The following is a 15532-nucleotide window of genomic DNA, read 5'->3' as shown; positions in this document are numbered from 1 at the left end:
TATCACTTTCTCAAAACAAAGTAAATTTAGATACTACACTTAAGCAAACCTGGATACAACAGTGGACAAAGGAAAAAAAAAAAAAAACTTAATAAGTGGTCAAAAAAGGAATGATAGCCACAAATAAAAATATGACCTAGCATCCCAATACAGGGTTTCCATGGGCTAAGGCAGGGAACACATCTAAGTTATTTCATTTTCTTTAAGAGTTGCCAAACAGAATTACACACACACTTTCTATAAATTGTTGAAAAGAAATACTACCACAGATTTAGTATTTACAAATTAGATGCGGCCCTATATACATTTTTTAAATTACCTTCTCAAAATCCTCCTTGTTTTTAGGTGGTGGTAACATGGGAGCATTGGGGTTTTTTAATCGCTCTCTAGGCTGCGCATTAAAAGGCAGTCCTGACGGAGGTGGGGGAAGCGTATGTTCCATCATGGAAGGCGGAATGTATATTGGATGTGGAGGAATAGGCACAGCTTTACCCCAACCTAACTTCATTTCAAAAGACATAATCATCTTTCCTAAAAGAAAGAAAAGAAAAGTCACCCTGGTAACTCTCAGAAGAAAATAAGGGCTCTCTGGTGATTTAAATTAATTTTCATGTTTAACCTTTACCTTTCTGGTCCATTTTTCCCCTCGAGTTTTTATAAATACTTTTCAAAACCAAAGCAATATCTGAGTTCTACAGATGGGCTTCCTTACCATTTAAGTTTTTTAAAGCTCTTTCAGCATCTCTTCTATTCATAAAGGCCACAAAGCCACAATTTCTCTCTCTTGCCCTTTCTTCATCAGTTCTGGGCCACATAATTTTCACGCTGGCCAGGGGCCCAAATCTTCCAAACTCCTGGCACAACATTTCTTCATTCATCTATTATAAGGCATAAGATATTTTTGGTAAGCAAAGAGGAAAGAAGAAAGAACTCTATGCAGCACAGAGCAGTTTTTGCAAAATGAGAAGAGATCTATCAATGCTACAGCTTTCCATTCAAGTACTGGGACCTCTACAAGGGTAAAATCCTGCCTTCACGGGGCACGCGCAAATCTTTTCACACCAGAAACATTCTGTTTTACGTAAGTGGCCGGGTGAAGAGGCTGGGTGGCTGGAGAAATCAAAAGCACACCTTTACCTTCACTCTTCCTCCTTCTGAGATCCTGCACCTAAAATACGCTTTCTACAGCAATGGTTTGTTCAGCATTTAGCAACCTTTTTCAGGCAGCAATGATTACCACACTTAAGTCAAGGAGGAAATATTTGTTGGCAATGAAAGAAATAAAGAATCTGGTCACTTTTTCTTTTTCCAGCACCCAGCTGCCAGTGTAATCAAGAACATAGAAAACAAAAAAGGGTAAGTATGCAATGAGGTCCAAAATATATATTATTATTTAAAAGATCTTATTATGCAGAGCAACCACTACATTCCCCATAACAATTAAGAATGAAGCAGGGATAAGAATTAAAATATAAAAGACAAAGCAGAAATATTAGTTTGCTATTATTAAGATGAAAAAAGAAAAAAATCCATAAGGAAGTAGGCTATGCATCAGAAAGGGACAGTCTCAAAAGAATATTGTCTACCACTGGTCATATCCTGATAAATAAAATCAGCACCTAGCAAAACATTTCAAAATCAGAGGACAGTCCAGTTACAGCAAGAGGAGACAGGGACTTCCCTGGCGGTGCAGTGGTTAAGAATCTGCCTGCCAATGCACGGAACACAGGTTTGAGCCCTGGTGTGGGAAGATCCCACATGCCGCGGAGCAACTAAGCCTGTGTGCCACAACTACAGTGCCCTGGTGCTGCAACTACCACATGCCTAGAGCACGTGCTCCACAACAGAGAAGCCACCACAAGAAGCCCAAACACCACCACGAAGAGTAGCCCCCGCTCACTGCAACTAGAGCAAGCCTGCACACAGCAAGGAAGACCCAACGCAGCCAAAAGCTTTTAAAAGAAATAATAAGAAGAAGAAAAGCAAAGCTAAATAAATGTATTTTTTTAAAAAAAAAAAAAGAAAAGGAGAAGAAAAAAAGAGGAGACAAGCCCTTAGGAATTGTAGCAAGAAAATTCGGCCCATACCGCTAAGGCTCAATTTCACGAGATAATTTTAGAGACTTATCTAGTTCCACCAAATCTGCTTACTTCAGATTCTTGACTTCATTTTTTTTAATGACTGACAAAGCAGTTTTCCTACAAAAGTATACAGCATATGAGCCAACATTCATCTTACTTTTCTAATATTACCTGTGGATTAATGTTTCCAAGGTATAAATTAGTAGTGCTTGGATCTCCAACATCATGTGAGCCAGGTGCATAATCATCGAGAACTAGGACAAAGAAAAGAAAAAATTATAACCTGCAAAATACACAGTTTGGACAATTTCTATGAATTAAAAAAAGCAAAAAACTGTATTACCACCAGATGATCTATTTCTTCTTGAAGGCGCATCCACTTTAAAAGGGGGAAAAGAAAACAATTCTTAGTTTTTGGAATAGTTCGTCACAAAAACAAACATTAAAATAAATGTCACTTACTAGAACGACGCTGACCATCAGAATCTGACTGAGGCGGCTCAAATCGACTTAATCTGCCTTTTGTTTTATGTCTCTCATCACGCTCTTCTTGAATTCTGTTGAAAATATATATAATCACTAATAACGAGCCAAAATCTGTTTGTTCACATTTAATAACAGAACTTATCCAGATATCATCTTGAAATAACATGAAATATTTGTGTGTAATGCCAGTACTGACAACCAAGATTAAAGAGTCCCTCAGCTACAAGTCATGAGCAAACTTCTGATATATCAAGCAGTGGAAATATAAAGCCCACTTCTAAGGTGAGAAGGAAATTCAACATTAAAACCACTTAATTTGTTCTTTCTTAGATAAAGGTTGACCACTCCTCTCAGTGACTATATTGTTTCCACTGCAAACAGGACTCCGGACATTAGTTAAATCAATTTAATTGCATCCACATAACAGAAGCAACCTAGATGCTGGACAAAATGCTAATTTCATTTTCAAACATAACCCACAAAATAATCTAAAACAGCCTCATGGTAAGCCAGTTAGTAAAAACGAATTGGTAGACTACATTCTTCATACCTGCATCTATAAGTATCAGCTCAAAATACCTATGAGAGCCATTCTCAACACTATAAAACTTACTGTTTCAATTCTTCTTTGAAGAGTTCCAAATTGCTTTTTTTCTTTTCTTTCTCGCCTTTCTTCAGTGGCTACGAAGGATATGATAAGTTATACTTCAAAGAAAACAAGGTTAAACAAAACTAATGGTTCGATAATCAGATCACTTTAAATAAACTTTTATTTTAGTGCCAATTATGATCTAATTATTTAAATTAAAAAGAAAGAATGCTTCTGTTACCACTGAACTTTCCTTCCTATTTTCTAAAACTGAGAATTTAACACATTATTAAAACAACAAGCAGCAGTCTTAAAGGAGCCACCAACTCTATCCCCTGCCCCGCCCCTGTCCCAAAGCCTACAATACTTAGGCTGGAAAACTGTTGGAAGGGTACTGGAGGGAAAATTAATAAACATAAGGTAACTGAACTGCCACGTAAATAACTGCCGTGAACAACTACCAAAAATATGCACCCTTCAAAACAATCACCTTAGAAGGAAATGAATTACTGAAACAAACAGTAACACCGCTGGAATTCCTCTCTTAAAACTGCTTCCAGGGCTTCCCTGGTGGTGCAGTGGTTGAGAGTCCGCCTGCCAATGCAGGGGACACGGGTTCGTGCCCCGGTCCGATATGCCGCGGAGCGGCTGGGCCCGTGAGCCATGGCCGCTGAGCCTGCGCGTCCAGAGCCTGTGCTCCACAACGGGAGAGGCCACAACAGTGAGAGGCCCGCGTACCGCAAAAAAAAAAAAAAAAACTGCTTCCAAAAATGCTTTTGGAATCCCTCTTTTGAAAGTGCCAAAATAATTCAATGGGGGAGAATAGTCTTTTTAACAAATGGAAGTACGGAAATTGAATATCCACCCATAAAAAAGAATGAAGTTGGACCTCTACCTCATACCATATACAAAAATTAACTCAAATCGTTCACAGACCTAAATATAAGACCTAAAAACATAGGAGTGAATCATCATGAGCCTGAATTCGGCAATAGTTTCTTAGATATGACACCATGAGAAACAAAAGAAAAGGCAACAACAACAAAAACCTGATAAACTAAACTTCATTAAAATTAAAAGCTTTTGTTCTTCAAAGGACACTAACAAAAAAGGGCAAAGCCAACCCACAAACTGGGAGAAAACAACATAGCTGATAAGAGACTTGACTCTAGAAGCTGTAAAATACTCTTACAACTCAACAATAAAAAAGACAAATAACTCAATTAAAAAAATGCATGAAGGATCTGAAAAGACATTTCTTTACAGAAGACTCCAAGTGGATGATAAATAAAATGATGCTCAACATCACTAGGCAAGTGCAAATCAAAACCACAATTAGGTACAACTTCACACCCACTAAGTTGACTAAAATAATTTTAGCAAGTGGTGATGAAGATGTAGAAAAATTGGAACACTCATATACACTGTTGATGGATGGGACTGTAAAGTGGTACAGCTACTTTGGAAAACAGTATGGCAGTTTCTCAAAAGGTTAAACAATTAGTGACCATATGACCAGCAATTCCACTCCTAGGAATATAAAAGAATTAAAAATATATGTCCACACAGAAGCCTATACATGAATGTTTTCAGAAGCATTACTCATAATAGCCAAAAAGTAGAAACAACCCAAATGTCCATCAAGTAATAAACGGATCAGCAATATGAGGTATATCTGCAAAATGGAATGTTATTCAACCATAAAAAGTAATAAAGGACTGATATATATACCAAAATGTAGATGAACTTTGAAACATTGTGCTAAAAAGCTAGACACGAAAGGCCATATGCTGTATGATTCCATGTGCATGAAATGTCCAGAACAGGCAAATCCAAAGAGATAGAAAGTAGATTAGTGGTTGCCAGAGGTTAGGGATGACTGAAATTAAGTATAAGGTTTCCTTCTGGGATGATAAAAATGCTTCAAAATTAGAGATTAGTGACTGTTGCACAACTGTCAACATACGTTAAAAAAAACACTTAATAAAGCTGTTTTTTAAATTGCTTTCAGAGCTATTTTAAAAGTCATACAAGAAAACTCAGTCTCACTATTCAGCATAATCACATTTCCTCAAATCTGGCTCCAAATGACAAGACCCACATCTACCTACCATCCCCCATGAAAAATCCCACTCTCAAAACATAAAGACTTTCTAACACTGAGAATATTTAAAGGAAAGTGTCACTAGTTCTGATAGTAAATCCAAATAAATTCCAAAAATGTTCCAGGCAACAGACACATTGTTGGAGTACACAGTCTTCCAAAGTAATTGATACTACACATGCTGATATTTAAATACCCAAGTTCAGCATTGCTTAAAAAGACAATCCCATTATTTTACATTTATGCCTAAACTATAGTTAACTTTCAACTTGCAGTATGCTGTGAGTAACAGCAAATGTTCACTGCTCAACAAACATAAAAAGAGTATCATCTATGTGTCCTAATTTATTGTCTCTCATCTAGGAAGGTTAAGCATCAAAACTCAACATCTACTACCAAAATAATTAGAAACGAGAAACCAAAGTCCTGCTTACAGTGGAAGTACAGAAAATATTATTGGCAGTGTCATCTCTGAACATAAATGGTCACTTATTTAAGTATGACTTACAGGTTTTTTGGTTTCTATCACAAGAAGAGATGGTGGTCTTTCATTGGATGACTGATTTGGAGGATTTTTTTGATCTGCAAATCTTGAAGATGGCTTATAGATTTTACCTCTTTTTTCATCTGTTTCATGTTCTTCTGAAATTTAAGATACTAAGTTTCAAAACTAATTTCACATTATGTGGATTTTGTTTACTTACTATTTTTATTAAAAATAAACACAACTTAGTAAAATGCTTTTAGTATTAAGATATATCACTAGTGACAAAATATGAAATTTAATTCAAATATTATTCAAATATTACTGCCTTACTCTCAGAACTACTAATTTAATCATTTTATAGTAAAACTATAAAACCTGTAAAATGGTACAGCTACTTTGGAAAACAGTACAGCAGTTTCTCAAAAGGTTAAACAAATAGTTACCATATGAGTAGCAACTCCACTCCTAGGAATATACAGTAAAACTATAAAATACTTGAAAATGTTTGCAAAGTTCTCTGCCATCTTGAAGCCTGAAAGGTACTAAAACATTTTTTAAACTTATCTGGCTCCAATTTGTCATTAATCCACATTTGGCCATTAATTTTACTAATCATTATCACCACTAGAGGGTGCTGATAGAAAGGAAACATGAAACTCAAAAGCAATTCAACCAAGACTTTTTGGGTTTGCTCAAGGACTATAACATTCACACTAACCTTTAGCTGCATTAACAACACCTCCGCGCACAAACGTTTTCACTTTATTACCATCACTTCCTTCAAAGGCAGCAAGAAATTCCTCATAAATTTCAGCAGCCGCCTTTTCATCCTCCTAAATACACACGAAAATATTAACATCACTTGATATAAAAATTACTGTACATACGGTGAAACTCATCCAAGAATAATGTAAACAAAACCTCTCCCTCCAATGGGGAAAGCAGGTTATTAAGCAACCTTAACAGGCAGTAATATCTAATGCTTAGTAGATATTTAACATACTAATTAACACTGGAATTAAGAGGGGCTTTGCTCCTCTACAGGTAATTTGTGGAACAAGAAAAGGACCCACTAAGTAAATCTGTTCAGAGACAATTCAAGGGTCCAACTGTATGACAACAGACTACACAAAATATATTATTCTATTAACGTTTATGACATTTCTAAGGCACAAAAATTTAACTCTGAATATAAACATTTCCTTCACAAACCACTGAAGACATGAGTATTAGAAGTCTGAAGAAGCAATATCTCCAGACAGTTGGCATTAGAGGAAAAAAACCTCAAAATTATAATTATATGTAATTATAATTACAATTATAATTATTCTAAATGTCCCCAAAACATGCATGAATAGGAAGGCCAACAGAACAGAAAATATAGAAATAAATCCAATAGCACGTGGAAATTTAGTATTCAATAAAAGGGGCCCCTCAAAACAGTGGAGAATAGAGGGACTTCTCAATGAATGATGGTGGGATAATTTGATAGTTATTTGAAAAAAAGATAAAAATGAACCAATTCTTCACATCACATACCAGGAGAAATTGCAAATGAATCACATTTAATTTTTTTTTAATGTAAGTATTGGGAAAAACATGAGGAAATTCCTTTAAAAGGTTGGAGTAAAAAAATGTAAACTAGGGGCTTCCCTGGTGGCGCAGTGGTTGAGAGTCCACCTGCCGATGCAGGGGACACGGGTTCGTGCCCCGGTTTGGGAAGATCCCACGTGCCGCAGAGCCATGGTTGCTGAGCCTGCGCGTCCGGAGCCTGTGCTCCGCAACGGGAGAGGCCACAACAGTGAGAGGCCCACATACCGAAAAAAAAGTAAACTGAAAAATCGTAAGACTGATAATAAATCTGACCATATAACAAAAAATAGTTTCTGCATGGAAAAAAAACACCAGAAGCAAGATAAAAAGGCAATCAACAAACTGAATAAGAACACTGTACCTTATGTCATAGACAAGTGTTACAATATACTTAATACAGGAGTTTCTAAAAACAGAGATATCCTACTAACTTAGAGAAATATTGGTTTAGATATGAGCAGACAGTTCACAAAATCAAACACAAGAAAAGTTGTACAACCTTACTTATAAAAGAAATGCAAATTTAAAACTGCACCAAGATACAATTTTTCACTTAGCAGATTGGCAAAAGTCCTTCAAAAATAATGGCAAGGCTATGGGGAACCAACCTCTCAAACACTGCTTATAAGGATGCAAAATGGACCTGCCCATATATACGAGAGACCAATTTAACACTGTCTAGCAGAATTACAGCTATGCATTTACCATTCAACCCAGTAATTTCACTTATAGCAATATACCCTAAAGATACACTAGGAATAAACCCATATGCCTAACACTATCCCTAAGTGCACTACCGGAAACAGCCAAAGACCAAAACACAAATGCCCTCAATAGGCACTGTAGTGAATGTAGGATTTCAGTGAATAAACTATGGCATATCTATAGAGCTATATAAAAAGAACAAGCAATATTTCAATATACTTCCAGTAATCTCTGAGATATAATGTTAAGTGAAAAAAGCAAGGTGGAGAAAAGTGTACTGAATATAGCAAGCTATTGTTCATCTAAGAAAGAGCAGGCACAACATACATTTATACAAACTTGCTTATACAAAAAGAATAGACCAGAAAACAATCAAAACTCTTACTTACACAGAAGAGAGGAAATGGTGGAGGGGACAGGGATAAAGCTGGACTTCTCCGAATATATCTTGTGTTATAGACTTAACTTGGGGTGGGAGCTGAGAATACCCTGGAGGACAAGAATCTCTGAAAAACATTTCTCTACTGTCCATACACTTAACGCCTCCGTAGACACACTTATAAAGATAACTAAAAATACATTTTAAGCATTACCTTCTTCTTTAATTCTTCTTGCTCCTTCTTACTTAAAGTTCGCTTAGCTGTACTCATTTTTCCAATACTGAATGCTTTAAGTTTGTTTTCTAGAAGAGGCTGTGAAAAGAAATAAAAAGCATACCTTTACATACACATTCTCAATTTAACTTGTTATTAACCTCAAGGCTAATAACTTACAAAAGCCATTTTTAAATACATAAAGTAAAAATACAACACAAAGAGAGACACAAAGGCTTAGAACTCATTCAACCTACTTGGCGGCAAGAATAAAAGCACTTGAGGAAGGAAAGTATCGATGTTTCTGGGCAAAAGAAGCAGTGATAGAAAAAAGACATTCAAATAGGGAGAAAGAGGCATCTATGTTCAGTAGCAGGAATCATTACCATCTAGAACCCCCAATTCAGGCACAAAAATCACATCACTTCCTTTTGTAATTCAGTAAATTACCTAATTCTTCATCAACAAAACTGATGTTTATGAACAAAATAATTTCATTTTCATTGCTGGGAAAATATCACATACTGTGTTCTAGGTTTCACACAAGTAAACAGTCATCAATTAATTTTGAATATGAGAAAATAGTATTTTAATGAATTCTTCATTTATGTAACTTAGAAGCAATTTCCTTGTAAATATGGTTTGAACAAATTGTAGACTTTTAATTGTTCAGTTATTTATTTGAATGATAATTTTGAGTCATAAACTTTTAAAAGAGAGGAATGTTTATTAAATACAGCCTAGAATGCTTCAAGATGGCGGAGTAGAAGGCTAACTGCTGAGCAATCATCAACAGGAAGACACTGGAACTCACCATAAAGATACCCCACATCCAAAGACAAAGGAGAAGCCACATTGAGACGGTAGGAGGGGCACAATCACAATAAAATCAAATCCTATAACTGCTGGGTGGGTGACTCACAAACCGAAGAACACTTATACCACAGAAGTCCACCCACTGGCGTGAAAGTTCTGAGCCCCACGTCAAGCTTCCCAACCTGGGGGTCCAGCAACTGGAGGAGGAATTCCTAGAGAATCAGACTTTGAAGGCTAGCGGGATTTGATTGCAGGACTTCCACAGGACTTGGGGAAACAGAGACTCCACCCTTGGAGGGCACGCACAAAGTAGTGTGCGCATCGGGACCCAGGGGAAGGAGCAGTGACCCCAAGGAAGACTGAACCAGACCTACCTGCTTGTGTTGGAGGGTCTCCTGTAGAGGCGGGGGGGTGGCTATGGCTCACGTGAGGACAAGGACACTGGCAGCAGAAGTTCTAGGAAGTACTCTTTGGTGTAAGACTTCCCAGGGTCCACCATTAGCCCCACCAAAGAGCCCAGGTAGGCTCCAGTTTTGGGTCGCCTCAGGCCAAAAAGCCAACAGGGAGGGAATTCAGCCCCACCCATCAACAGACAAGAGGATCAAAGTTTTACTGAGCTCTGCCCACCAGAGCACACCCACCTCTACCTACCATCAGTCCCTCTCATCAGGAAACTTGCACAAGCCTCTTAGATAGCCTCATCCACCAGAGGGCAGAGAGCAGAAGCAAGAACAACTATAATCCTGCAGCCTGTGGAACAAAAACCACATTCACAGAAAGACAAGATGAAAAGGCAGAGGGCTATATACCAGATGAAGGGAACAAGATAAAACCCCAGAAAAACAACTAAATGAAGTGGAGATAGGCAACCTTCCAGAAAAAGAATTCAGAATAATGATAGTGAAGATGATCCAGGACCTTGGGAAAAGAATGGAGGCAAAGATCGAGAAGATGCAGGAAATGTTTAACAAAGACCTAGAAGAATTAACGAACAAACAAACAGAGATGAACAATACAATAATTGAAATGAAAAATACACTAGAAGGAATCAATAGCAGAATAACTGAGGCAGAAGAACAGATAAGTGACCTGGAAGACAGAATGGTGGAATTCACTGCCACAGAACAGAATAAAGAAAAAAGAATGAAAAGAAATGACGACAGCCTAAGAGACCTCTGGGACAACATTAAATGCAACAACATTCGATTATAGAGGTCCCAGAAGGAGAAGAGAGAGAGAAAGGACCCCAGAAAATATCTGAAGAGATTATAGGTGAAAACTTCCCTAACATGGGAAAGGAAACAGCCACCTAAGTCCAAGAAGAGCAGAGAGTCCCAGGAAGGATAAACCCAAGGAGAAAGAGGCCAAGACACATAGTAATCAAATTGGCAAAAATTAAAGACAAAGAAAAATTATTGAAAGCAACAAGGGAAAAATGACAAATAACATACAAGGGAACTCCCATAAGGTTAACAGCTGATTCCTCAGCAGAAACTCTACAAGCCAGAAGGCAGTGGCATGATATACTTAAAGTGGTGAAAGGGAAGAAACTACAATCAAGATTACTCTACCCCGCAAGATCTCATTCAGATTCGACGGAGAAATCAAAAGCTTTACAGACAAGCAAAAACTAAGAGAATTCAGCACCACCAAACCAGCTCTACAACAAATGCTAAAGGAACTTCTCTAAGTGGGGAACACAAATGAAGAAAAGGACCTACAAAGACAAACCTGAAACAATTAAAAAAATGGTCATAAGAACATACATATCAATAATTACCTTAAACGTGAATGGATTAAATGCTCCAACGAAAAGACACAGGCTTGCTGAATGGATACAAAAACAAGACACATATATATGCTGTCTACAAGAGACCCACTTCATACCTAGGGACAACATACAGACTGAAAAAGATATTCCATGCAAATGGAAATCAAAAGAAAGCTGGAGTAGCAATACTCATATCAGACCAAATAGATTTTAAAATAAAGAATCTTACAAGAGACAAGGAAGGACATTACATAAGGATCAAGGGATCAATCCAAGAAGAAGAGATAACAATTATAAATATATATGCACCCAACATAGGAGCATCTCAATACATAAGGCAACTGCTAACAGCTATAAAAGTGGAAATCGAGAGTAACACAATAATAGTGGGGGACCTTAACACCTCACTTACACTATTGGACAGATCATCCAAACAGAAAATACCTAGAGACAAATGACAACAAAAACCTCGATCCAAAACCTATGGGATGCAGCAAAAGCAGTTCTGAGAGGGAAGTTTATAGCAATTCAAGCCTACCTCAAGAACAAGAAAAACGTCAAATAAACAACCTAACGTTACACCTAAAGGAACTAGAGAAAGAAGAACAAACAAAACCCAAAGTTAGCAGAAGGAAAGAAATCATAAAGATCAGAGCAGAAATAAATGAAATAGAAACAAGGAAAACAATAGCAAAGATCAATAAAACTAAAAGCTGGTTCTTTGAGAAGATAAATAAAATTGATAAACCATTAGCCAGACTCATCAAGAAAAAGAGGAAGAGGACTCAAATCAATAAAATTAGAAATGAAAAAGGGGAAGTTACAACAGACTAAGCATCCTAAGAGACTACTACAACAACTCTATGCCTATAAAATGGACAACTTGGAAGAAATGGACAAATTTTTCAAAAGGTATAACCTTCCAAGATTGAACCAGGAAGAAATAGAAAACATGAACAGACCAATCACAAGTAATGAAATTGAAACTGTGATTAAAAATCTTCCAACAAACAACAGTCCAGGACCAGATGGTTCCACAGGTGAATTCTATCCAACATTCAGAGAAGAGCTAACACCCATCCTTCTCAAACTCTTCCAAAAATTGCAGAGGAAGGAACACTCCCAAACTCATTCTAGGAGGCCACCATCACCCTGATACCAAAACCAGACAAAGATGCTACAAAAAAAGAAAACTACAGACCAATATCACTGATGAACATAGATGCAAAAATCTTCAAAAAAAATATTAGCAAACAGAATCCAACAACACATTAAAAGGATCATACACCACGGTCAAGTGGGATTTATCCTAGGGATGCGAGGATTCTTCAATATACGCAAATCAATCAATGTGATACACCATGTTAACAAACTGAAGAAGAAAAACCATATGATCATCTCAATAGATGCAGAAAAAGCTTCTGACAAAATTCAACACCCATTTATGATAAAAACTATCCAGAGAGTGGGCATAGAGGGAACCTACCTCAACATAATAAAGCCCATATATGACAAACCCACAGCAAACATCATTCTCAATGGTGAAAAACTGAAAGCATTTCCTCTAAGATCAGGAACAAGACAAGAACGTCCACTCTCACCACTATTATTCAACATAGTTTTAAAAGTCCTAGCCACAGCAATCAGAGAAGAAAAAGAAATAAAAGGAATACAAATTGGAAAAGAAGAAGTAAAACTGTCACTGTTTGCAGATGACATGATACTATACATAAAGAATCCTAAAGATGCCACCAGAAAACTACTAGAGCTAAGCAATGAATCTGGTAAAGTTGCAGGATACAAAACTAATGCACAGATATCTCTTGCATTCCTATACACTAATGATGAAAAATCTGAAAGAGAAATTAAGGAAACACTCCCATTTACCATTGCAACAAAAAGAATAAAATACCTAAGAATAAACGTACTTAGGGAGACAAAAGACCTGTATGCAGAAAACTATAAGACACTGATGAAAGAAATTAAAGATGATACAAACAGATGGAGAGATATACCATGTCTTGTATTGGAAGAATCAATATTGTGAAAATGACTATACTACCCAAAACAATCTATAGCTTCAATGCAATCCCTATCAAATTACCAATGGCATTTTTTACAGAACTAGAAAAAAAAATCTTAAAATTTGTATGGAGACACAAAAGGCCCCAAACAGCCCAAGCAGTCTTGAGGGGAAAAAAACGAAACTGGAGGAATCAGACTCCCTGACTTCAGACTGTACTACAAAGCTACAGTAATCAAGACAGTATGGTACGGGCACAAAAACAGAAACATAGATCAATGGAACAGGATAGAAAACCCAGAGATAAACCCAAGCACCTGTGGTCAACTAATCTATGACAAAGGAGGCAACAATATACAATGGAGAAAAGACAGTCTCTTTAATAAATGGTGCTGGGAAAACTGGACAGCTACATGTAAAAGAATGAAATTAGAATACTCCCTAACACCATGAACAAAAATAAACTCAAAATGGATTAGAGACCTAAATATAAGACCAGACACCATAAAGCTCTTAAAGGAAAACATAGGAAGAACACTGACATAAATCACAGCAAGATCTTTTTTGATCCACCTCCTAGAGTAATGGAAATAAAAACAAAAGTAAACAAATGGGACCTAATGAACCTTAAAGCAAGGAAACTACAAACTTTTGCAAAGCAAAGGAAACTACAAACAAGACGAAGAGACAACCCTCAGAATGGGAGAAAATATTTGCAAACAAATCAATGGACATAGGATTAATCTCCAAAATATATAAATAGCTCATGCAGCTCAATATTAAAAAAAAACAAACAACCCAATCAAAAAATGGACAGAAGACCTAAATAGACATTTCTCCAAAGAAGACATACAGATGGCCAAGAAGCACATGAAAAGCTGCTCAACATTACTAATTACTAGAGAAATGCAAATCAAAACTACAATGAGGTATCACCTCACACCAGTTAGAATGGGTATCATCAGAAAATCTACAAACAACAAATGCTGGAGAGGGTGTGGAGAAAAGGGAACCCTCTTGCACTGTTGTTGGGAATGTAAATTGATATAGCCACTATGGAGAACAGTATGGAGGTTCCTTAAAAAACTAAAAACAGAATTACCATATGACCCAGCAATCCCACTACTGGGCATATACCCAGAGAAAACCATAATTCAAAAACACACATGCACCCCAATGTTCACTGCAGCACTATTTACAATAGCCAGGTTACGGAAGCAACTTAAATGCCCGCCGACAGACGAATGGATAAAGAAGACATGGTACATACATACAATGGAATATTACTCAGCCATAAAATGGAACAAAACTGGGTCATTCGTAGAGATGTGGATGGATCTAGAGACTGTCATACAGAGTGAAGTAAGTCAGAAAGAGAAAAACAAATATCATATATTAACACGTATATGTGGAACCTAGAAAAATGGTGCAGGTGAACTGGTTTGCAGGGCAGAAATTGAAACACAGATGTAGAGAACAAACGTATGGACACCAAGGGTGGAAAGCGGTGATGGGTGGTGGTGGTGTGATGAATTGGGAGTTTGGGATTGACATATATACACTAATATGTATAAAATGGATAACTAATAAGAACCTGCTGTATAAAACAATAAATTAAATAAAATTCAAAAATACAGTGTAAAATATTAATCTGCAGTTGAAATCTGAAGGTTTCTCTCTCACCTACCAAAATGAGAAGTTAACCAATTATGAAATTAAACTATCAATCCCTTGGTTATTAAACAGGCTTGCCCTTGGCAAGATACAAAATGGAAAAGTAATATTGCTGCAAACTACTTCAAGGTTACATTAAAATCCCTTTAAAAAAAACAAAGCAGTTCATAACTCAAAAGTCAATACTGGGTTTCACAAACACACTCAAAGTAAATTTTTTCCCAAAATAGAAAGGAAAATGTTCTGCCATCATTCAGCACCTTTGATTTCAACTGCTGAAGTTTAAACAAATGGTAAAATTACATACAAATTCAATAAGAAACATAATTTTACAAAGCAAAATTTTTGTCCTCAATTTTATTTATATCCTAAGAGCCAAACTTAGACACCTAAGAGAGAAATGGTTAAGAAAATTATGGAATACTTACTCAAAAAATATAATCATCCATTAAAGTTTGTTTATAGAGTTTTTCCTAAAATCAAAAAAAATTAGACCTGAAGAATCTTTTAAAATGTGTTCCTGTAAAATGGACCTCAGCAAAGTAAAAATATGCTTAAAAATATTAAACAAGGGGCTTCCCTGGTGGCGCAGTGGTTGAGAGTCCGCCTG

At 36.6% G+C, this 15532-nt stretch overlaps 1 protein-coding gene across 4 annotated transcripts in view; it reads right to left on the bottom strand.

Annotated features, from left to right (window-relative positions):
- U2SURP (U2 snRNP associated SURP domain containing) overlaps window positions 1-15532 on the bottom strand; it is a 55790-nt gene that overhangs the window by 28810 nt on the left and 11448 nt on the right. For 3 of the 4 annotated variants that reach the window (XM_027091757.1, XM_027091756.1, XM_027091755.1), the window contains exons 4-12: window positions 8639-8737; window positions 6466-6580; window positions 5769-5902; window positions 3181-3248; window positions 2544-2638; window positions 2425-2460; window positions 2253-2335; window positions 713-878; window positions 320-531 (exon numbers count right to left, since the gene is read on the bottom strand). In XM_027091757.1, the coding sequence (XP_026947558.1) occupies window positions 320-366 (47 nt within the window). In that variant the 5' untranslated portion in view covers window positions 367-531; window positions 713-878; window positions 2253-2335; ... (4 more) ...; window positions 6466-6580; window positions 8639-8737. The remainder of the gene's footprint in view (window positions 1-319; window positions 532-712; window positions 879-2252; window positions 2336-2424; window positions 2461-2543; window positions 2639-3180; window positions 3249-5768; window positions 5903-6465; window positions 6581-8638; window positions 8738-15532) is intronic. The other variant, XM_027091754.1, reaches the window with a different exon arrangement.

This window comes from Aethalodelphis obliquidens, unplaced genomic scaffold, assembly GCF_003676395.1.
Source record: "Aethalodelphis obliquidens isolate GAN/ISIS:26980383/991018 unplaced genomic scaffold, ASM367639v1 scaffold72, whole genome shotgun sequence".
In the NCBI taxonomy this organism is placed as follows: Eukaryota; Metazoa; Chordata; class Mammalia; order Artiodactyla; family Delphinidae; genus Aethalodelphis; species Aethalodelphis obliquidens.
The sequence above is the reverse complement of the archived record's forward strand: the minus strand, read 5'-3'. Positions and strand labels throughout refer to the sequence as shown.